Below are 20,000 nucleotides of genomic sequence, written 5' to 3'. Positions count from 1 at the left end.
ACTGAAGAACAGACCAGAGAGCTGCTCTATTGATTGAATCGTAGGCCTTACGGAGGTCTACAAAACAGATGTATAAAGGACAATAGTACTCCCTGGCTTTTTCCATCAACACCCTGAGAGAAAAGAGTTGGTCGGTGCACCCTCTGCCCTTACGGAAACCACACTGGTTCTCACACAAGAGGGCCTCCGCTCTGGGTTTGATCCTGTTCAATATAACACGAGTAAAAACCTTGCTGGGGATGCTCAAGAGGGCAATGCCTCTATAGTTGTCACACTCGGAACGACTTCCCTTCTTGTGAAGAGGGACAATGAGGTGGTTCAACCAATCTGAGGGGATACTCTCGCTGCTCCAGATGAAGTTGAACAGTGAAGTGAGTCAGCAGATGGTTTTGCCTCCTCCCAACTTCAGCAACTCAGCAGATATGCCGTCATCTCCTGGAGCCTTACCATCTCTGAGCTGTGCGATAGCTACCTGAATCTCATCTTCAGATATGGGCTGGGACAAGTTTTCATCATCTGGGAATAGTTCTCTGTAAGATGGTGTGGCAGCAATGATGTCGGGTAGTGCATCAGTATCCAACTGGCAGCTATGTGAGCAACAATTAGACACTTCTGCAAAGTGTTGTGCCCAACGTTGAAGCTTGTCGATGTCACTTGAGAGAATGGATCTATTCTTTGCTAGGATGTTGGATGATGAAGGCTTGGATGCCTGTTTCTTAAGTAGCCTGAGCTCTTTGACTACGCTCCCACCACAACCTAGTTGCTGTAACATGTTTGCTTACTTTTCAGCTTCTACTGCTCTAGCACTCCACCAGGCATTCCTTGCTTTGTCAGCAGCCACCTTGGTTAAACTTCTCAGTCTGCGATACTCTGCCAAGGCATTTGGATGTTGCTGGTCATCAATACTAGATATGTTCTGTAGGTGTAGACACGCTTCTTTCTTCTTCCTGGAGAGGTTTCTCACTTCTTCTGTGATCCAATCAGCCTCCTTCTTCTTTGGCAAGGGTGGTAGGTTGCCACTGGCTTCCTGGATGGCTGACTTGAAGGAGGCCCACTCATCCTCAATACAAGATGAACATGGGGTAGGGGTAGCATGGTGGCTGACATAAGCATCTGCGAGAGATGCACGAAAGGCTAATATTTTGTCCGATGGTAAAAACTTGGTCTGTCGAGGAGGAGGAGGATGATACTGACAACGCTTCGTTTTAATCTTGAATCGAAACGTGGAGACGACGAGCTCGTGGTCTGATTGATGGTAAACTCCCCGGTAAACACGCGTGTCCATAACGGAAGAACGATGCTTGGCACTAACTAGTATATAGTCTATGACATGACCAGGATTGGAACGGTCACCATTGCGATGCCAAGTATACTGATGTTGTAACTTGTGCTGAAACCAGGTGTTAGTAATAAAAAGTTTGTTGGTGACACAAAAATCCAACAACCGTTCGCCGTTTCCGTTAACTTCACCTACCCCTTGGGGACCAAGAACTGTATGCCAAGTGTTGGTGTCTGTTCCTATTCGAGCATTAAAATCCCCTAGAATAGTGACCATGTCTGTTGCTGGGATGGTTGCCATTGCAGAATGCAATTCGTTGTAGAAATCCTCAGACGGTTGATTGGCTTCAGTTGTTGAGGTGACAGGATTAATTGAAGCATAGATAGCAAAAACTGTGATGTAGGAGAGATGTGATTTTAAACGGATATACATAATTCTCCCATTGATGGGCTTGAAAATACTTCCAGCTGCTTCCCAAGCTACTCGAGCACGGGGAGATAAGACAATGGCAACTCCACCAGAATATGAAGAGTCAGAGCCCAAGTGAAGAATGGTGTAAGACTGCATTGAAGTAGTGCCATGACTCCGCCAGCGTGACTCAGAGAGAGAGCCAACAAGTCAATACGTTTGTCAAACATTGTTCTAACAATTTGACGAAGCTTGAAGCTTTGAGAACTAAGAGAATTCGCAGATTGAACACTCCAACAAGCCAGTCTAGTCTTGCCTTTTGCGTGAAGAAAGGCATACGACTTAGACTTTGTAGTGAGCTTGGTTTTGAAGGCTGCTGTTTTCTGTTCATCACGAAATGAATACGGAACAGATTGGGACGCCAACCCAATTGACGCAAGTCGTGCCATTAGCAGGGCCTTAACCCAGTATCCAGGGATTACCAACGAGGAGGTTGCACGACAAAATCCCTGACACACACACACACACACACACGCACACACACGCACACGCACACACACAAACACACACACACACACACACACACACACACACACACACACACACACACACACACACATGCAGATGGATAGACAGGCCAGGCAGGTGACTGAGACAAATACTCATGCTCTTTCACAGATTTTGTCATTTTCATACTTGTACTATTGCTATAGCTTGTTCATGATGAGTTGAGGCTGCGACTACGAATTGGGAATGAAATGGCTAAACTTGATGCTCTGCAGAAGGTCTCTCTCTCTCTCTCTCTCTCTCTCTCTCTCACACACACACACACACACACACACACACACACACACACACACACGCACGCACGTGTGTGCGCGCGCACACACACACACACACACACACACACACACACACACACAGAAATGAACCCTTTAACATCTTGCTGCTGTTCCCTCTAACAGATTGGGAGTCTTGGTCTCATGACTGGTCGTTTACTGCCCTCGTTTCTTTCGTGTTTCAAGGCTGAATACGTATCCATTAGACTAGAGGCAGCCAAAGTATGTTTTCTTCAAATTTTCTAAGAGTTGATCAATATTCTATTGTTTTTCTTTGTGTGTAACAGGTTGCCGGTTTGCTGCATATAAAGGACACTCAAGTAGTGAAGTGTTTAATGAAATTAATGGATGATGCCATTGGTGTTGTAAAAGCTCGTGCAATTCAATGTGAGGCTCTCTGCTTGACAGAAGTTCTCTGCATCTGTTTGTCTACCTGTCTGTCTATCTGTCCACCTGTCTATTTGTCTGTCTATCTGTTGACCTGTCTGTCTGTCCGTTTGTCTGTCTGTCTGTGTCTGTCTGTCTGTCTGTCTGTCTGTCTGTGTAGTTGTCTGTCGATTTGTCTGTCCTTACGTACCTGCTATTGTTTGTTGTGTAGCTCTTGGTCTAATTGGCATGAACAAGCCCGGTTTGACTGACAAGTTGCTGTGGTCTATGCGGTTTGAGAAGGATTCTTTGGTTAGAGCTGAAGCATGTCACACTCTACAGATGATCAAGGTTGATGACGATCGAGTGGTGTTGTACTTGAAAGATCTACTGACACTAGACAGTGACCCATCTGTGAGACAGTAAGCAACTACAATTTGTTTGATTATGATACGATGTTGTGTGTGTGTGTGTGTGTGTGTGTGTGTGTGTGTGTGTGTGTGTGTGTGTGTGTGTGTGTGTGTGTGTGTGTGTGTGTGTGTGTGTGTGTGAGTTTGTGTGCATGGCATGTGTATCTGTTTCATTGTGTAGTGAAGCGGCTATGGCCCTACAAGCCATTGGTGAGAGTCCAACAGCTGATGAAGGGATGGCTGACCAAGTGAGAGTCGAAGTACAGAAACTTGGCACCGTGCCAGCAATAACTCAGAGTATCCTCACAGAAGCTAACGACAAAAAGATAGAAAGACATCGATGTCGACTTCTAGGAATACAAAAATGCGAACAAAACACAAACAGAGAAGACACAGAAATCGTATACAGACAGATGAGTGTGACAGAAGACGGACGAGAATCATCCTGCACACTTGGCAGCGAACTGTTGAGACTTGATGGAACAGACAATGACGTCAGACAGAGAGAGTGCGGTATTTCTAACAACGAACCTTTTGACTCTCCAACGTCAGTGTGCTCGACGGCAATTCAGTTGCAAGTGGCTAAATCGGACACGGTCTCGTTCGATTTGTGTGAGGGAGAACGACACGAAATGGTGCATTCTGGAATGAGCACGTGTGCTGGATTTGAAACTCTAGAGAGTGATGGTTAAGAGATAGATGCTGCACGTAATAAATATCTCTGCAGGGTTATTATGACATAGAAGTTGTGAAATGTTATTGATCACGTGATGTATGAAATTGGAGATCAAGAGAAAATAAATTAAGAAAATTGACAGGCAATATATATATATATATATATACATGTATACTTTGATTTGTCTGTCTCATGTGTTGATTAGAGTCTGTCCTTGCATTGACACACAAACACACACACACACACACAGACACACAGACACACACACACGCACACACACACACACACACACACACACACACACACACACACACACACACACAATTATGTATGTATACGCTGTATTATAAAGTACATTGTATACCCTGGTATGACCATGTACTGCAACTGTACAGTCATCAGAGCCGTATAGATCCTAATGTATCATACTATGTTTAATTAATAAAACATCATCATGTTAGTCGGGGGTGTGGGATGTGTCACAGCTTTTCTCTTGGTTCTAATATTTTTTGTTTTTATACAGCAGGTATCCTTGTGTGTGACATAGCCCTGCAGTCCCAGACCGTTATTGCATAATTTTAAATATCAATTAAATATTTAAACCATTAATTTAATTAAAAATAAACATTCGTACACAAATTCTTACCTCAATTAAGTTGTGATCGTAATGTTGTAAACGTACGAAACCGTTCCAGCTGCAGTCATGATCAGCTAGCTATATATATACATATATATATATATATATATATATATATATATATATATATATATATATATATATATATATATATATATATATATATATATATAGCTTTCTAGTAAGAAAGACAAACTGTTCGATTGCGATGTCTTCAAAAGATAGCTAAACCAGCTAGTTGCCTCGTTTGAATTAAACGCACCGAAGCTCTAAAAATCATCAAATACAGTCAAGCCAGCACAATTTACTAAAGTTAGACGCAGGAGACACTGCTAGCGCGCGTTAACCTTACAACATAGAATCAGATGGGAAGTGGAGTATCTGCTAGTAGAAGCAAAGTGAAGACCATTCAGATAAAAGGAGAACTCCCTAGACAAACGTTTTTAGAAAGGTAAGCGTGATTGTCGTCTCACTGTTCAGTTGCTATGGAAAGCTAACAGTTGTCTCGTTGCTATGCGATCAGCAATGACGACGTTGACAATGGGCGCGATGCCTCTATCAATGAATTAGGCAGCTTGAATTCTGACGCACCTGATCAGCTGTTTGGCTGCGTTGTCAATAATGAGAGAGAAACTCAGAATGATGGTGTCGGTAGACGAGATCTAGAGACTCAAACGTTGAGAAGAAAACTGGAAGAAGCTGAGAAGAGAGCACAACGAGCAGAAAGTGAAGTAAGGCACTAATGTGGACAGATAAGCAGATAAGCAAGACATATGATAATAGACGGACAACAGATAGACAGACAGATGGGACAGACAGACAGACAGACGAACGGACACACACACACACACACACACACACACACACACACACACACACACACACACACACACACACACACACAGATTGACAGACAAATAACAGGCAAACAGTCAGGCAAATGACATGCGGGCAGTCAATTTTCTACCATAATTCTAACATAGTTCTTATGTTTGTTAGCTGTTATTGCACAAGTCTGTTGCAGTTGGTGGTGTTTTAGCTGCAGACGTTAAGCATGTCAACATCAACCACAGAGACAATCAAACAGTAGCAAAAATTCACGCCCAAATTGTAGAAAAACTAGAATCTGAGTTAAGGACGGCAGCTGAGGAAATGATTGCGATGGTGTGTGAACTAACCAACGTACGTGTTTTAGTGAGTAGTCACTCAGTTGAAATTTGTTGCTTGTGAGTGTAGAGAAGTCGATATGACAAGAAAATACGACGATTGCGATCAAACTCGGCAAAGACAAAGGCTGAGAGTCAAGTTACCATTATTGAATTGAGTGAAGAGAACTCTCGACTTGTGGAAGAAAATGCATCTCTTCTGGGTATTACTGCAGATGTTAAATGTACTAAATTATAATAGTTTTTAGATGTTAGACTATCGCAGAGAGATGCACCTCTCAATACATTAGAGGAGAGGAATGTATCTTTAGATATACTAGACTATTGTATTGGAGGGATGCATCTCACACAATACATTAGACTATTGTATTGAAGGGATGCATCTCACAATACATTAGACTATCGTATTGGAGGGATGCATCTCACAGTACATTAGGCTATTATAATGCATCTCACTATACACTAGACTATTGCATTGGGGGATGCATCTCTCAGTACACTAGACTATTGTATTAGAGGGATGCATCTCACAATACACTAGACTATTGTATTGGAGGGATGCATCTCACAATACACATAAAGAACTCATTTATTAGATAAACGAGGAGCACCTCACTAATACATGGCCATCACACTTAACAATAATGTGGCGCCAGTAAAGTAATAGTAAAAGCTCTAACAAGTAATGTACAACTAAATATTGTTTCTGGCTAACCATATTTTACAAGATTCTTCAATTGTCACCTTTACGATTGATGATAATAGTTGACGTTGATTGTGAGGAGGAATAGAGATGACATCAAGGAAGGGGAGAAGACTTGGAGTATCAATAAAGCCTCTAGATCCTATTTGAATATTTAGTTGCTTACAGGTGAAGCCTTTTGATTTGATGGTCATCATGAAGTCTGTATACCGTTCTGATTTTCTTTTATTTGCATCAAAAAAGTTTGTTTCGAAAGGGATTGTTAGTTCTATGACATAAAATTCTATGACACTAGACTATTGTATTGGGGGGATGCATCTCACAATACACTAGACTATTTCAGCACAGTTCTCTGATTCCAACGTATATTTAAACAGCAAGGTGCTGCCGACGTTTGGCTGTTGTACTACAGCCATCTTCAGGGCAAATATTCAAATACTAGTAAATACAATGGAGTAGTTGTGATGTCATAAATACAAGTAACCAATAGTTGACCAGAACTATCTACACTAAGATGTACAATTATGATGGAACTTGGACTAGTGATATGTTGTTGTAGTCTTCATGAGACTTGCCCAACATTTTGATAGTTCCATTCCCTCGTCCCTATTGATAAGTGGATGTTGTTGGTTAAGTTGAATGTGTAATGCCTTTTTCATCCTAAGTTGTAATGTAGTAGATGCATGCGCTAGAATACGTGTACCATCCCAATCCATATTACATGTTTGATTCAACCATGTGTGTTCGGCGACTGATGTGCTGACCATCCACATCATATTAAGAAATGACTTAAACGTTGTCTATATGATAGAGCCAAGAATGTCACCATATCCCCATAGACTTGAAACAAGAACAGCATCATCTTCTACAAGTATTACAGCACAATGGATACCCCGCCAACTTTATTCATTCAACTCTACATCCTTCACATCAATCTTCATCTCTTTCAACTTCTACTCCAGATACCTTCTGTGCATCTATAGTTCTACCCTACATCTCAGGATTGAGCAAGGATATTCGACGAATATGCAAAGGATATAATATTCGGGTATCATTTAAGTCAGGGAGGAATCTTCGGAATATGTTATGCAAAGTTAAACATCCCATAAGTAAAGAACATCAGTCACATCTCATTTATCAAATACCATGTGTCTGTGGAAAGACATATATTGGTGAGACAAAAAGGAGATTAGCAACAAGACTAAAGGAACATAAGGAGCTTTGCAGAAAAATGAAAAATGAGAAATCAGCAGTCGCCGAACACACATGGTTGAATCAAACATGTAATATGGATTGGGATGGTACACGTATTCTAGCGCATGCATCTACTACATTACAACTTAGGATGAAAGAGGCATTACACATTCAACTTAACCAACAACATCCACTTATCAATAGGGACGAGGGAATGGAACTATCAAAATGTTGGGCAAGTCTCATGAAGACTACAACAACATATCACTAGTCCAAGTTTCATCATAATTGTACATCTTAGTGTAGATAGTTCTGGTCAACTATTGGTTACTTGTATTTATGACATCACAACTACTCCATTGTATTTACTAGTATTTGAATATTTGCCCTGAAGATGGCTGTAGTACAGCCGAAACGTCGGCAGCACCTTGCTGTTTAAATATACGTTGGAATCAGAGAACTGTGCTGAAATTTGATCATGCCAACGGAGAACCTCTCACTGAAACACTAAACTATTGTATTGGAGGGATGCATCTCACAATACACTAGACTATTGCATTGGAGGGATGCATCTCACAATACACTAGACTATTGTATTGGAGGGATGCATCTCACAATACACTAGACTATTGTATTGGAGGGATGCATCTCACAATACATTAGACTATTGTATTGGAGGGATGCATCTCACAATACACTAGACTATTGTATTGGAGGGATGCATCTCACAATACACTAGACTATTGTATTGCACAAATGCAACTCAACACAATATTATCTATGTGTGTGTAGCCCAAATTGACAACTGTAATAGAAGACTCCACCAGACAAGTACATCATACGCACTTCCTAGGACATCCGACATCGAAGAAGAGACAATGACTGACTCGCGAACAAAGCTTATCATCGAGCTTTCACATCAAGTCTCTCAGTTGGATGAAGAGCTGCAACAAGCCAAAGCCACTATCACCAAACTAAAATCAAACCACAGCCACCGCATCAGCAGTGCAACATCCAGAAAGTCATCCAAGAAGCTCGGTGAAAGAACATCAAATGACACGTCGACACTCTCAAGAGACAGTTTGTTAGATGAAACATAGAGCGGCATCAATAATTCAAACACAGTGACATGTACAGTCCAGTAGTAAGTAGTAATACAAACATTATCAATCTGTGTCAAAACTATATCGTGACAAGAACGCGTATTTCTTGAGATTGTGCTCAACATTTGCTTTCATTCCCGCAGTCCACACTACGTTCTCTCTCGTTCTTGACGGTCGAGCAAATACAATGCTAGCACAGTCCTTCAGGTACTCCGCGTTGCATGTGATGTTTACGAAGTCACAAATTTGCTTGAGTGCTTGTCGTGGGTTTCTTGTTACGTCTGCACTATGCACGTCCAATGGTTTGAGGTGACTTCGTAATGCGTCGTTTTGTTTGACAAGACTGAAGTAACTCTTGATTGCCTTTGCAACCAACCCGGTGTCATTTAATACTTTGCCCTGTCATGATTGATATCAATCACTCACATGGACATACACACAAACACACAAACAAACAAACACACACACAAACAAATACAAACACACACAAACAAACACACACACAAACAAACACACCACACACAAACACACACACACACACACACAAACAAACACACAGACAGACAGACAGACAGACAGACAGACAGACAGACAGACAGACAGACACACACACACACACACACACCCTATTACATTCCACAATCGCTCATAAGAGTGAGTGATTATTGCAAATCCTCAAATACAACTGACCTCAGATATGAACTTTCTGTTGACCACAGATCGTATTGCCATAGTCGCTATGTTGTCGTATGGATTACGAATGACATGCAAGAATCGGACTGGAACATTGACTGCTCTCTTGAGCTCATCTACAACGTCAGTGCTGCGGACGCTACTCAACATTCTTGTGGTGCCTCCACCTTTTTTGTCACCAATAACCTGTGGAAATCAATGCATAGAAAGATGATAAGGAAAACAGGTCGAGTGTTAAGTAAGTCAGATGCATGTTGAAATGCTAACACACGTCTGTTATTCGTTTTGTTTGTTTCTGCTTGCATGCATGTGCAATGCCTCACGAAGGCCTCAAGGATCTAACTAGCTATCTAATATCACATTAACTGCTCTGTTGTTTGTTTCCCTTTGTACATGTGTGTCTTTCTCTCTTCTCTCTATCTCCCTCCCTCCCTCCCTCCATCCCTGTGTGCGTGCGTGTGTGTGTGTGTGTGTGTGTCTACTGTACACCTGTGTTAGATTGAAATCATAATAGCCCAACACTTAGAAACTCTAATTGGTAGCATCCCACTTCTGTCACCGAGTATCATATACTATCCGGTATTTTTATTGTGACTGCTATTGTACTACATTGATATCTATGACTCTATTGTCTACCTCCTGCGTCCAAATACCCTGTTATACAAACGACAATCACACACACACACACACACACACACACACACACACACACACACACACACACACACACACACATCACAACATCACATATCATATGATCATAACATAACAATACCTCCACATACTGATCATATCGACCATTCCATTGATGCGGCACTGAGTAGTTCCACGCAGCGTTTCCCTTATCAACATCCCTGGATGTCGGTGCATCAACAGAACTGCGATAGAGTTCACTATAGATGAATTTCGCTCGCTTTTGAGTTTCCGTGAACATCGACCATTTATAGAAGAGATCATACTCATTGGCTAATGCTACATGGGGATGAGCATCAAGAAGGGCTGACACAAGAGTGTGCCCACTGCGTGGATATCCAATGAACAAAAGAACACTTTTCATTGCACGAAAATCAGGCATTTTCTGATCAAACAAATTACATTCAAAATTGATGTGTCTAAAAGGTATTGTAAAGCTAACGTGCAAACATAAAACAATAAGATAAACACAATAAACAAGCAAGTGCCCGGATAAACAACATTGTCACGTGACCGGTTCCTACCAATGAATGTAAATTTGTAGTCTTCGTCTCTGCAGGAAGACCCTGTGCTCTTATTTGTCCAACTGAAATTGCCCTGTCCGCACGGCTAGACACAAAATCAATCAGAACGTAGTGATGACGTCACTATCAATTGAAATACCATCTTTCCATCGTTTTCCGTGTTATCCTAAGGCCACTCATGTAGAGTGCACAAAACAATGCAAATTCTATGATCAACACAAATGCGATCGTACGACGTGTAGCCATCGCGTCCACCACAGTCCTCGGGTACCCAGGCCCTTATGCGCTGCCAAAGCCTTGCGTAGCCAGACCTTTCAATTCAAAAGTTCTTTGCTGTGTGCTACTTACCGCAATACACGCAAGGTACGACGTCATAGACGTCGTATACTGACGTCAGTATACATGTGTCGTTTTAGTGTCATGTTGTTATGTCTAACTCTGCGTTTCTTCTTGTGTTCCTGTTGTTGTACATTCACCTTGGATAATACTGTGACGTTACGTGTACGACTAAACGCGGTAGTTATTTACATGGTGTCAGGAATGGGATTTACAGTCCCGTATGCTGCAGGTCAGAGCTCCTAATTCCGCTTCTTTTCAAAGTCAACTTCTTTGATTACCGTTTTTGCTTACCATGCTAGAGATGTAGCTTTATACTGTATGTTGAAATACGACAAAGTGAAGCCTAATACACTGCTACCATACAGAAACGGACATGAGTGAGGTCGCGAGGATCTGGGAACAAGATTACGCATTTTCATGTGTGTATAGATTATGTTATAACTGCCTCCCTGAATCATTCTTTTCTCCTTTTTCAATCTCTAGCTATCCAATGATGTTGGAGAAACTACAAGGAGGCGAAGAGAAAGCATCTGAAGTGACAAGAGGCAAAACGCTGGACATGGCAGTTGCAATGGCTTCATCGTCGGGCATTAACTAGAGTATGTGCATTGTAGATGTGCATCCTAACTTAACTCGGAATTCATCACATCAGAACACATTCAAGGTGTGGCCAAGTCTTCACGGTTTAATACTTCCTAACTCAATTATAAATACAATAACATAATTTAACACTAAGGCCAATGCTCTACTTCAAACTTAGTCACTTGTAAAATTATATCGATCGAAAAAGCTGTACTTTCTCATCTCTGAGTAAATTTGGTGCTTGATGTCACTTGTCCACACCACATTGTTTCGTGTTTTTGATGGACTCTTGAAGACAATGCTTGCACAATCTTGTAAATATTTGTCATCACACTCAATTTGTAAAAACTTACAAATTCTTAACAAATTACTCTTGGGATCCTTAATCATGTCAGCGCTGTGAACATCCAGTACATTGAGGGTGAAACGGAGCTCTCTGTTCACCTTGACTCGAATGAAATACTTTATTATGTTCTTCGTAAGAGCTTGTTTGTTGTTCAAAACCTTTCCCTATTAATAAAGATAATATAAAACTAAAATTTTGTGGTTGTAAGTTTGTACTATAAACTAGTAAGTACCTATTAATACGTCCACTTGTCTGTCTGTCTGTCTGTCTCAATACAAATATATTTGTCTGTCTGTCCGGCTGCCTGCATATACAGTCTGTATGCATGAATATGTCTGGTTTTCTCGTTGAAATAATTATGTACCATCTATACAATTGCAAACTTACATCTGATATGAATTGTCTGTTTGCCTCAGATCGAATTGCCATGGTTGCAATGTTGTCAAAAGGATTACGAATGACATGCAAAAAACGAACTGGCACACCCACAACTGTCGTGATATCTCTAAGGCGATCTCTACTCTTAACATCAGCAAATGTTCTTGACGTGTTTCCACCTTTCTTGTCACCAATCACCTAAACGAAATACCAAACAGACAACAAACAAACAAACAGAAACAAATAAAGCTCTATCCACTAGATTGACTCAAAATATTATGAACCTGAACGTATTCATCATATCGTCCATTCCATTGATGTGGCACTGAATAATTAAATGCTTTTGACACTGAAGATTGACCATCTTTCAATTCCACATGAGAACTCCGTTCCCTAACTTTGAGATCAAATCCCACAGCATTTCTGTACAATTCATCAAACACAAATTCCTTTCTCTTCTGCCAGTCACTAAATGTTGACCACTTGTATATCAGATCATATTCATTTGTTAGCATGACATGCGGATGAGCATCAAGAAGACAGCCCACAAGGGTATGACCACTGCGTGGATACCCAATAAAGAGAAGCAACGTTTTCACACTGCTGAAATCAGGAGGTTCCATTGCCTACACAGCAAAAAACTTACAACAAAACTACTATATACTTAACCTTGTACATAAAGGACTAATATTTGGAAAGTGTGGACTGCATCCAGTCATATAAAAAATTATTTAAAATTTATAAATATACATATACATATATATCTATATATATACATACATATATATATATATATATATATATATATATATATATATATATATATATATATATATATATAAATGCATGAAAATGTACAAACGAGCGAAAATGTTAGTCTTAGGTAGCCAGACCCTACCCACCATCATACTTCCAGCGAGAAAGGGTTTTTTGTCACCGGAAGTATGATGGCAGTTCCTCTCCCGCCGGAAGTATGATATGGCAGTTCCTTTCCCATTGAAAGTATGCAAAACTAGAAAAATGCAAGCCTATGGACAATGCATAAAATGGTTTTTAATTCATGCCTTATTTGGTTATTGCTAGCATGTTGTCGTTGCTGTTGTTGTTAGCTTGCACCAGATTTTGAGCGGGAAATAGTAGCTACCTCTAAATAATTCACTCACGACGGAAAGATGATCAGCTGACTTCTTGTAGATGTAACCTACCTTGTCTTGTTCTTTGTTGTTTGATCGAGCATACGAAACAAGAGCGTTAAGATCACTGCAACATGGACGAAGCCATAGAACTCTCAATTCCAACCGTTGTCACGTGACCATGACTACTTACATTCTAGCATCTTCACTAGTTGGCGATGCATACGACTTCCATTTAGTAACGAATGCTGAGTATAACAAGAAGACAAGCAGCGAGAAAAAAGATGATAAAACCAAAATACGTACACGCAAAGTTCGTGACATGACAATATGTTACCCCGGATGTTTATTGTCTCTAGGAGTAGCCGGGAACTCAAAAAACAATGCAGTTCCCGTATAACCATTATCAGGCCAATTATTCAGTCATTATTTTAATGACATTAGTATTAGTAAGTACAATAACAGACAAACATACAGAACGCTTGTAATTAAAACTAATCAAAATTATTAACAACCTAACTTACTCTTAATTAATTAATTAAAGGCGACGAGTGACATCCAACAATCAACATGCTCGAAACATTTTTGAAATCCCAGCAAGCACTGACACATCAATATCAATAAATTCTTCACATTAAATCTGAAATTATTGGACACTCCAAATTTAGTTACTCATAAAATTATATCGAGTCAAAAAATTGTATTTCCTCATATGTGAGTAGACTTCGTTAATGACCTTGGGTGGCCACACCACATTGTTTCGTGTCTTCGACGGACTTGGAAAAACAATGCTTGCACAATCTCGCAAATATTTCTCGTCACACTCGATTTCTAGAAACTCACAAATTCTCAACAACGTTTTCTCGGGATTCTCGATGATGTCGGCACTGTGGACATCCATGACATGAAGGATGCTGTGTAACTGTCTGTTGATGTTGACAAGACTGAAGTAGTGTTTAACTTCAGACTTGAGGGTGTCACTGTCGTTTAGAACGCCTCCCTAGCAACAAACGCAGTTGGAAAACTAAAATTTTGAAAGTGAGTGAGTGTGTACTAATATGCATAATAGAAAAGTAAACAAGTAGTGTCCATTCATCTGTCAGTGTTTGTCTGTCTGTCTGTCTATCTGTCTATCTGTCTATTGCAAATCACTATAGTAAAGTCCAACTACACAGCAATTACATGCTTCTAAAGTCAAACTACAGCTGCATGCACAAGCAAGAATACTAGTTGATAGAAAGTAGAGTTCAAGAGTCCAACAGTGAGAAACAGGTAGAAACATGATGATTACAATCTCCACAGAAGACGCACTAGACCACAACGTAGACAAGGTAGGGCTGCAATAATCCAATGGAGACTGAAGCCATCAGAGAAAGAAAGGTTGAAGACTGAGGAAAGCAAATGAAGATGAAGAGGATGACATTTGTCTGTCTGTCTATCTGTCTATTTGACTGTCTGTCTATCTGTCCGTCTATTTGTCTGTCCGTCTATCTGTCTATCTGTCTGTCTGTCTATCTGTCTATTTGACTGTGTCTATCTGTCCGTCTATTTGTCTGTCCGTCTATCTGTCTATCTGTCTATTTGACTCTCTGTCTATCTGTCCGTCTATTTGTCTGTCCGCCTATCTGTCTGTCTATCTATCTGTCTGTCTGTCTATCGTATTTTATTCAATAGAACAAAGTACGTACAGATGGAGGCTAAATCCTCTACAACACAATGTCCTCATCAGTCCAATTAACTACACACGTGCTTGCTCCTTTACTAAAAAAAAGTAAAGGCCAAATGGCCTTGGAAAAACACAAATTAACTAGCATCATCTAAAAGTCTCTCCACTTTCCTGTAGATGACTCGAGCATTGGCTTTTTGTAGCTGAATGGACATGCGCTCCCTCCAATGTGTCTATCTGCCTGTCTGTTTGTCTGTCTGTCTACAATATAGATTTGAATTCAATAAAATGATCCGTCTATCCAACCATCAGTCTGTCTGTTTGTCTGCCTGTCTGTCTCTCTTTCTGATAATGAATGAACATGAAGGAGTGATGTAGCGTCATTACTTGTACATATATATATATATATATATATATATATATATATATATATATATTGGGTGATGGAGTCAAAATTTCTTATATAAGTATGAGATGTGCATACATACATCTGATATGAATTGCCTTGTTGTCACAGATCGAATTGCCATCGTTGCGATGTTGTCAAATGGGTTACGAATGACGTGTATGAAACGAATTGGCACACCCATAACTTCTGCTATATCTTTGATGTTAAACTTATGCCGGAAACTTTCAAACGCTCTTGTTGTACCGCCACCTTTCTTGTCACCAATCACCTAAACAATACAAAAAGGATGATTGTGTATACCCAGTGTGTGTGTGTGTGCTTGTGTGTGTGCTTGTGTGTGTGTGTGTGTGTGTGTGTGTGTGTGTGTGTGTGTGTGTGTGTGTGTGTGTGTGTGTGTGTATGTGAGCACGTGTGTGTGTGTGCATGTGCATGTGTGTGTACGTGAGCATGTGTGTGTACGTGAGCATGTGTTGTGTGTGTGTGTGTGTGTGTGTGTGTGTGTGTGTGTGTGTGTGTGTGTGTGTGTGTGTGTGTGTGTGTGTGTGTGTGTGTGTGTATCATCTATACAAACCTGAATGTACTCATCATATTGTCCATTCCATTGATGCGGCACCGAGTAGTTAAACACTGCAGTCACCTTGTGTTGTACCTTCCCACCCACCTCTGATTTCACATCAGATCTTTTATGTGCATCACTGGCAACAAATCCCACAGCATTCCCGTACAATTCACTAAACAAGAATTCTCTATTCTTCTGCAAGTCGCTAAGCTCTGGCCACTTGTGGATTAGATTGTATTCGTTTGATAACATAACGTGTGGATGAGCATCAAGAAGACATGCCACAAGAGTGTGACCGCTACGTGGATACCCAATAAAGAGAAGCAACATTTGTACTTTGCTAAAGTCAGGACGAACCTTTGCCTACACAGCAGTCAATCAACACAACAGAATAGCATAAAATCAAGCAATAAAGCAAACAGCAGCTTAACCGTGAGACATAAAGGCCAGACCAACTAAATTTCTTGATGCTCGAATTTGCCTGTCCAGTTTGGAGCTTGACCAAAATTAAAATAAAATTTAAATTGCGATTATGCTTGCTGTAAAATCTGGTACATACATCGTACGAGTAGATAGTACGTATCGATCATGATGACTCCTTGATGTTAACTGTGCATGTGGTCCAGCAATTGTTTGCATGCTCTGTTTGGTATCAGCATCGTTTGTTGCAGTGTCTGTTTTGTTATCTCATGCATGTTTTGTAAACAGTGCAATAAGATGCGTATGCTCAAGATGTCACGTGATCATTACATATTTTTTGTTTCAGTAGGTTGGTCCAATTTTCATGTCCAAACATTCAAGCATCAAAATATTTAGTTGGTCTGCCCTACTGTAAACATTAATTAATTATTGCCGAGCATAGCGAGGCTTCTAATCCGGGTCGGACAACAGAAAGGGGCGTGGTCCTATATGGCTCTTCATTAAGCTCTTGGTGTGTGTGTGTGTGTGTGTGTGTGTGTGTGTGTGTGTGTGTGTGTGTGTGTGTGTGTGTGTGTGTACACGAACCTCAAATTTCTCCTCCCTACGCCCACGTTTCATTATAAGACCTACCTCAAAAAATCGTTTCCGTGTCCGACTACAGATCAGTATAGGAAGATTCGTGCAAGTGAGCAAACGGCGACGAAAAAGCTTCATGAACTTCCGTCGCCCCATCCTTTTGTATTGTAGCTAGGGATTGTGTCTACTTGACAACCAAGAAACACCTTCAGGAGTTGAATGCCACCTACAGTCAACTATTCACACGTCCCATACTACAATCAATCCTTTACTACACTGTGCTGCATCTAACACTGTTGATAGTCAATGTTTGCTGATATCAATTTCTATGTCAGTAAATACCATACCACTGTCGTTACAATGGAACTGAGTGCATACCTAGACTGTACATTTCAATTGTCTTGATCACGATTGCAAAACGACGACTACCTATACCAGGCCTATAGACGTAATCTAAACTACTAGGAAGTTTGCATGTTTAATTCCATGACAGCTAGGGTTTCAACAAATACGTATTGTCTAGCTAGAACTCAGTAGACGGTTAGAAAAGTCTGTTGGACGTGTTACTCACCAACGCCTACCGATACCTTAACACCAGTTAATTGATATTAATACAAGTAATAGTAAAGACAGATATGCAGATTACAGAGCTGCCAACTCTTCCGCATTTAGGACCTTTCTCCCGCCTACCTGCATTTGACATCAAATCTCCCGCATTCTGACTATTGGTGGGTGTGACCAAAATGATGGGCGTGCCTGTTCTGTGTAACTGTACAGCCTACAGTTTTTTAGTACGTACATGCATGTGTACATACATACTTGATATCCCAATATCAATTTCTATGTGCCAGCCCCTCTCTTCATCCGGCTCTTTCATAACATACTTGGTCAAATACCGACATAGAAGGAGGAGTTGGTCAGAAGTGGAAAAGGGGGAGGGGCTGGTTACCTGATTACCACATGTATTGATGGAAAGCGATCCAAAAAGACCACAAGAAAATAGAATCCAGAACATCCCAACTAGCCACAAGAATGTACATGTACTTTGTTCTTCGATTTTTATAACAGGCAGTAGTACGTACAGTACAAGTTCTGTGTTTAATTAATTAACTATTATGTTTAGTAATTGGTGTTGATACTGTATGTCGCTAATTAGGCACATTAATCAATCAGTTATACATTTGTTGCACTATAATTAAATTAATTAATGGCTTCTACTCCAACCGGGCATGCAAATACTTAAATTTTGATGAACAGATATTATTTATATATTAACACTTATTACAATATAATTTTTTATATATTAATGCTATTGTAGGCGTGTCCCAAAAATTTAAACTCACGCATTCTCCCGCATTTTTTCCTGCAAACTCACGCATTTTGAAACTGCTAGGGGTTGGCAGGTCTGAGATTACGTCAATCACTTGAACACCAGAACGCAAGAGATACAGCTACAGAAATAATTCTAGGGCGTCTAACTAAAAATGGCGCCTTAGAAATGGCGCCTGAGCCTAAATAGCGCCTGCAATACGTGCAACAGATTGACTGCACTTACTGCATCATTACTTGCAAGTACGTCTGACGTCACCTCATTCTTAACGTCACGTGATTGGTTGAAATGTGTATATGAGACTTTATCTCGAGCTCTCGTACGACTGAAAAACAGACCGCACGTTGTCTTTGTTTCCGCTGGTCACGTGACACGCTTACTTACATGACTTCGTGGATTGCTGAGAGAAGCGACGGATTCTGTTTCTCCTTCTGATTGAAGTGCGTCAGAAATACTAACAGAACGAGTAGTGAGAGAAGCAATGCGACAATAAACGAGAGCCGTGTGGTCGCCATTGTGTTAGCCTCGGTTCCAGACGCTTTCCCGTACGCGCTGCACGTGACAGGGATATGGGGTCAAAAGTAGGAGGAGCGAGCAGGAGAGCTCTCCCGCTCGCTCCTCCTACTTTTGACCCCATATACCTGTCACGTGCAGCGCGTACGGGAAAGCGTCTGGAACCGAGGCTACCATTGTGTTGGAATAGCGTGTCTGACTGTTTGATATCTATGAATCGTTAGCACGATACAAGTAGAAGCACGCCTGTTAGCATCTGTGTGACCCCACGCCCCACACGCACACGGCAACATTTTAGGCCGATAGATATCAACGAGTTAGAGTTAAACTTAACATACGGGTACTTTTACCAAACTGTCCAAGTTAACCACTAGTCTCACTACTAGTCTCCAATAGTGAGACTAATATAAAAGTTTTGCTGTCTTGTTTGGTAGTCTTCCGTAGGCAAATCTCTACCTGCCGCGTCATACTGTGTACTTCCGGTCAAAACGCGAGTCCTCGGATACCTTGCGCTCGTTAATTTCTGAGACTCTGAGCCGAGGATAGGCTATTTGCAAATTAATTGTAAGTTTGTAAATTTGCAAATTTTCAGAAATATTACGATTGCAAAAGATAATATTTGAGACTTCAAGGCTATTTATATCAACATCATGGCAAGAAAATGTTTTTCTGAGATATTTAGAGTCTATATCTCTATATTAATTAATGGTTTTGGAAAATAATGTGTTTACATTGACTTTCTATTTCCACCTAGAATACGCTGGCTAGATATATAGACTGTAGAGATTTGCTGCAGAGCCGATGCTTTACACCCTCGGATTCCCAACATAAACCTAAAACGCGCTCAGTGTAGTGCGCACGCTCAAATGTGACGTCATGGCGACCAAGGTCGAGTCGATTCTGCTCCGTGAGAAGCATGTCAAGTTTTTCATGCGCTGTCTGAGCATTCTACCCGATCGTTACGAGGCGTACGATTCAAACAGGTGACGTTTCTGCGTGCCACGTGGTTTTCCACGTGTTCATTTGTTATTGTGATCTCTGATTACAGGATGACCATT

At 40.7% G+C, this 20,000-nt stretch overlaps 6 protein-coding genes and 1 long non-coding RNA gene across 8 annotated transcripts in view; 4 read left to right on the top strand and 3 right to left on the bottom strand.

The window, feature by feature from the left end:
* The window catches only part of LOC134192101 (HEAT repeat-containing protein 4-like), a 9,940-nt gene extending 5,822 nt beyond the window's left edge, over positions 1-4,118 (top strand). The window contains exons 8-12 of the mRNA XM_062660790.1: positions 2,401-2,472; positions 2,653-2,748; positions 2,814-2,913; positions 3,125-3,314; positions 3,484-4,118. Of these exons, the coding sequence (XP_062516774.1) occupies positions 2,401-2,472; positions 2,653-2,748; positions 2,814-2,913; positions 3,125-3,314; positions 3,484-3,994 (969 nt within the window). The 3' untranslated portion in view covers positions 3,995-4,118. The remainder of the gene's footprint in view (positions 1-2,400; positions 2,473-2,652; positions 2,749-2,813; positions 2,914-3,124; positions 3,315-3,483) is intronic.
* An 838-nt stretch (positions 4,119-4,956) lies between these two features.
* Positions 4,957-8,778, top strand: LOC134192207 (coiled-coil domain-containing protein 192-like). Its single transcript, XM_062660910.1, has 5 exons — positions 4,957-5,066; positions 5,139-5,346; positions 5,615-5,779; positions 5,852-5,984; positions 8,471-8,778. Exons 1-5 carry the CDS (start codon positions 4,981-4,983, stop codon positions 8,776-8,778), a joined length of 900 nt encoding a protein of 299 aa, XP_062516894.1. The 5' UTR covers positions 4,957-4,980.
* A 66-nt stretch (positions 8,779-8,844) lies between these two features.
* On the bottom strand, positions 8,845-10,935 carry LOC134192206 (uncharacterized). The gene is made up of 5 exons (XM_062660908.1): positions 10,831-10,935; positions 10,692-10,776; positions 10,250-10,552; positions 9,472-9,660; positions 8,845-9,180 (listed from the first exon to the last, which is right to left on the bottom strand). The coding sequence occupies exons 1-5, from the start codon at positions 10,869-10,871 to the stop codon at positions 8,845-8,847; spliced, it is 954 nt and encodes a 317-aa protein (XP_062516892.1). The 5' UTR covers positions 10,872-10,935.
* Positions 10,936-11,017: 82 nt separating this feature from the next.
* Positions 11,018-11,644, top strand: LOC134192115 (uncharacterized). The gene is made up of 3 exons (XR_009971893.1): positions 11,018-11,259; positions 11,330-11,449; positions 11,514-11,644. It is a non-coding gene; the product is annotated as an uncharacterized LOC134192115 (long non-coding RNA).
* Positions 11,645-11,768: 124 nt separating this feature from the next.
* Positions 11,769-13,805, bottom strand: LOC134192114 (uncharacterized). Its single transcript, XM_062660809.1, has 5 exons — positions 13,663-13,805; positions 13,542-13,596; positions 12,621-12,962; positions 12,346-12,534; positions 11,769-12,122 (listed from the first exon to the last, which is right to left on the bottom strand). The coding sequence occupies exons 1-5, from the start codon at positions 13,791-13,793 to the stop codon at positions 11,787-11,789; spliced, it is 1,053 nt and encodes a 350-aa protein (XP_062516793.1). The 5' UTR covers positions 13,794-13,805; the 3' UTR covers positions 11,769-11,786.
* Positions 13,806-14,071: 266 nt separating this feature from the next.
* Positions 14,072-18,966, bottom strand: LOC134192169 (uncharacterized). 2 transcript variants are annotated; one of them, XM_062660872.1, is made up of 5 exons: positions 18,814-18,966; positions 18,688-18,754; positions 16,116-16,466; positions 15,624-15,812; positions 14,072-14,469 (listed from the first exon to the last, which is right to left on the bottom strand). In XM_062660872.1, exons 1-5 carry the CDS (start codon positions 18,942-18,944, stop codon positions 14,134-14,136), a joined length of 1,074 nt encoding a protein of 357 aa, XP_062516856.1. In that variant the 5' UTR covers positions 18,945-18,966; the 3' UTR covers positions 14,072-14,133. The 2 variants fall into 2 exon arrangements, with proteins under 2 accessions (XP_062516856.1, XP_062516855.1); XM_062660871.1 differs by having other exon boundaries at positions 14,073-14,469; positions 18,655-18,754.
* Positions 18,967-19,809: 843 nt separating this feature from the next.
* The window catches only part of LOC134192124 (geranylgeranyl transferase type-1 subunit beta-like), a 5,189-nt gene continuing 4,998 nt past the window's right edge, over positions 19,810-20,000 (top strand). The window contains exons 1-2 of the mRNA XM_062660817.1: positions 19,810-19,925; positions 19,991-20,000. The exon at positions 19,991-20,000 is cut by the window's right edge and continues 183 nt beyond it. Of these exons, the coding sequence (XP_062516801.1) occupies positions 19,819-19,925; positions 19,991-20,000 (117 nt within the window). The 5' untranslated portion in view covers positions 19,810-19,818. The remainder of the gene's footprint in view (positions 19,926-19,990) is intronic.

The sequence above is a fragment of the Corticium candelabrum genome, chromosome 16 (genome assembly GCF_963422355.1).
Source record: "Corticium candelabrum chromosome 16, ooCorCand1.1, whole genome shotgun sequence".
Classification (NCBI taxonomy): Eukaryota; Metazoa; Porifera; class Homoscleromorpha; order Homosclerophorida; family Plakinidae; genus Corticium; species Corticium candelabrum.
Note: the sequence above shows the minus strand (reverse complement) of the source record. Positions and strands in the feature narration are given on the sequence as shown.

Excerpts from the sequence above, each read along its gene's own strand:
- LOC134192114 (XM_062660809.1), bottom strand. The coding sequence starts at position 13,793 with ATGTCACGAACTTTGCGTGTACGTATTTTGGTTTTATCATCTTTTTTC. Across the intron at positions 13,597-13,662 it reads ACTAGTGAAGATGCTAGAAT|TGATCTTAACGCTCTTGTTT; the intron begins GTAAGTAGTCAT and ends TCCATGTTGCAG. Across the intron at positions 12,963-13,541 it reads ACAACAAAGAACAAGACAAG|GCAATGGAACCTCCTGATTT; the intron begins GTAGGTTACATC and ends TTTGCTGTGTAG.
- LOC134192169 (XM_062660871.1), bottom strand. The coding sequence starts at position 18,944 with ATGGCGACCACACGGCTCTCGTTTATTGTCGCATTGCTTCTCTCACTA. Across the intron at positions 16,467-18,654 it reads TACTTGCAAGTAATGATGCA|GCAAAGGTTCGTCCTGACTT; the intron begins GTAAGTGCAGTC and ends ACTGCTGTGTAG. Across the intron at positions 15,813-16,115 it reads AATATGATGAGTACATTCAG|GTGATTGGTGACAAGAAAGG; the intron begins GTTTGTATAGAT and ends TGTATTGTTTAG.
- LOC134192207 (XM_062660910.1), top strand. The coding sequence starts at position 4,981 with ATGGGAAGTGGAGTATCTGCTAGTAGAAGCAAAGTGAAGACCATTCAG. Across the intron at positions 5,347-5,614 it reads CACAACGAGCAGAAAGTGAA|CTGTTATTGCACAAGTCTGT; the intron begins GTAAGGCACTAA and ends TATGTTTGTTAG. Across the intron at positions 5,985-8,470 it reads AGAAAATGCATCTCTTCTGG|CCCAAATTGACAACTGTAAT; the intron begins GTATTACTGCAG and ends ATGTGTGTGTAG.
- LOC134192206 (XM_062660908.1), bottom strand. The coding sequence starts at position 10,871 with ATGAGTGGCCTTAGGATAACACGGAAAACGATGGAAAGATG. Across the intron at positions 10,553-10,691 it reads CTACAAATTTACATTCATTG|AAAATGCCTGATTTTCGTGC; the intron begins GTAGGAACCGGT and ends TTGTTTGATCAG. Across the intron at positions 9,181-9,471 it reads ACAGAAAGTTCATATCTGAG|GGCAAAGTATTAAATGACAC; the intron begins GTCAGTTGTATT and ends CAATCATGACAG.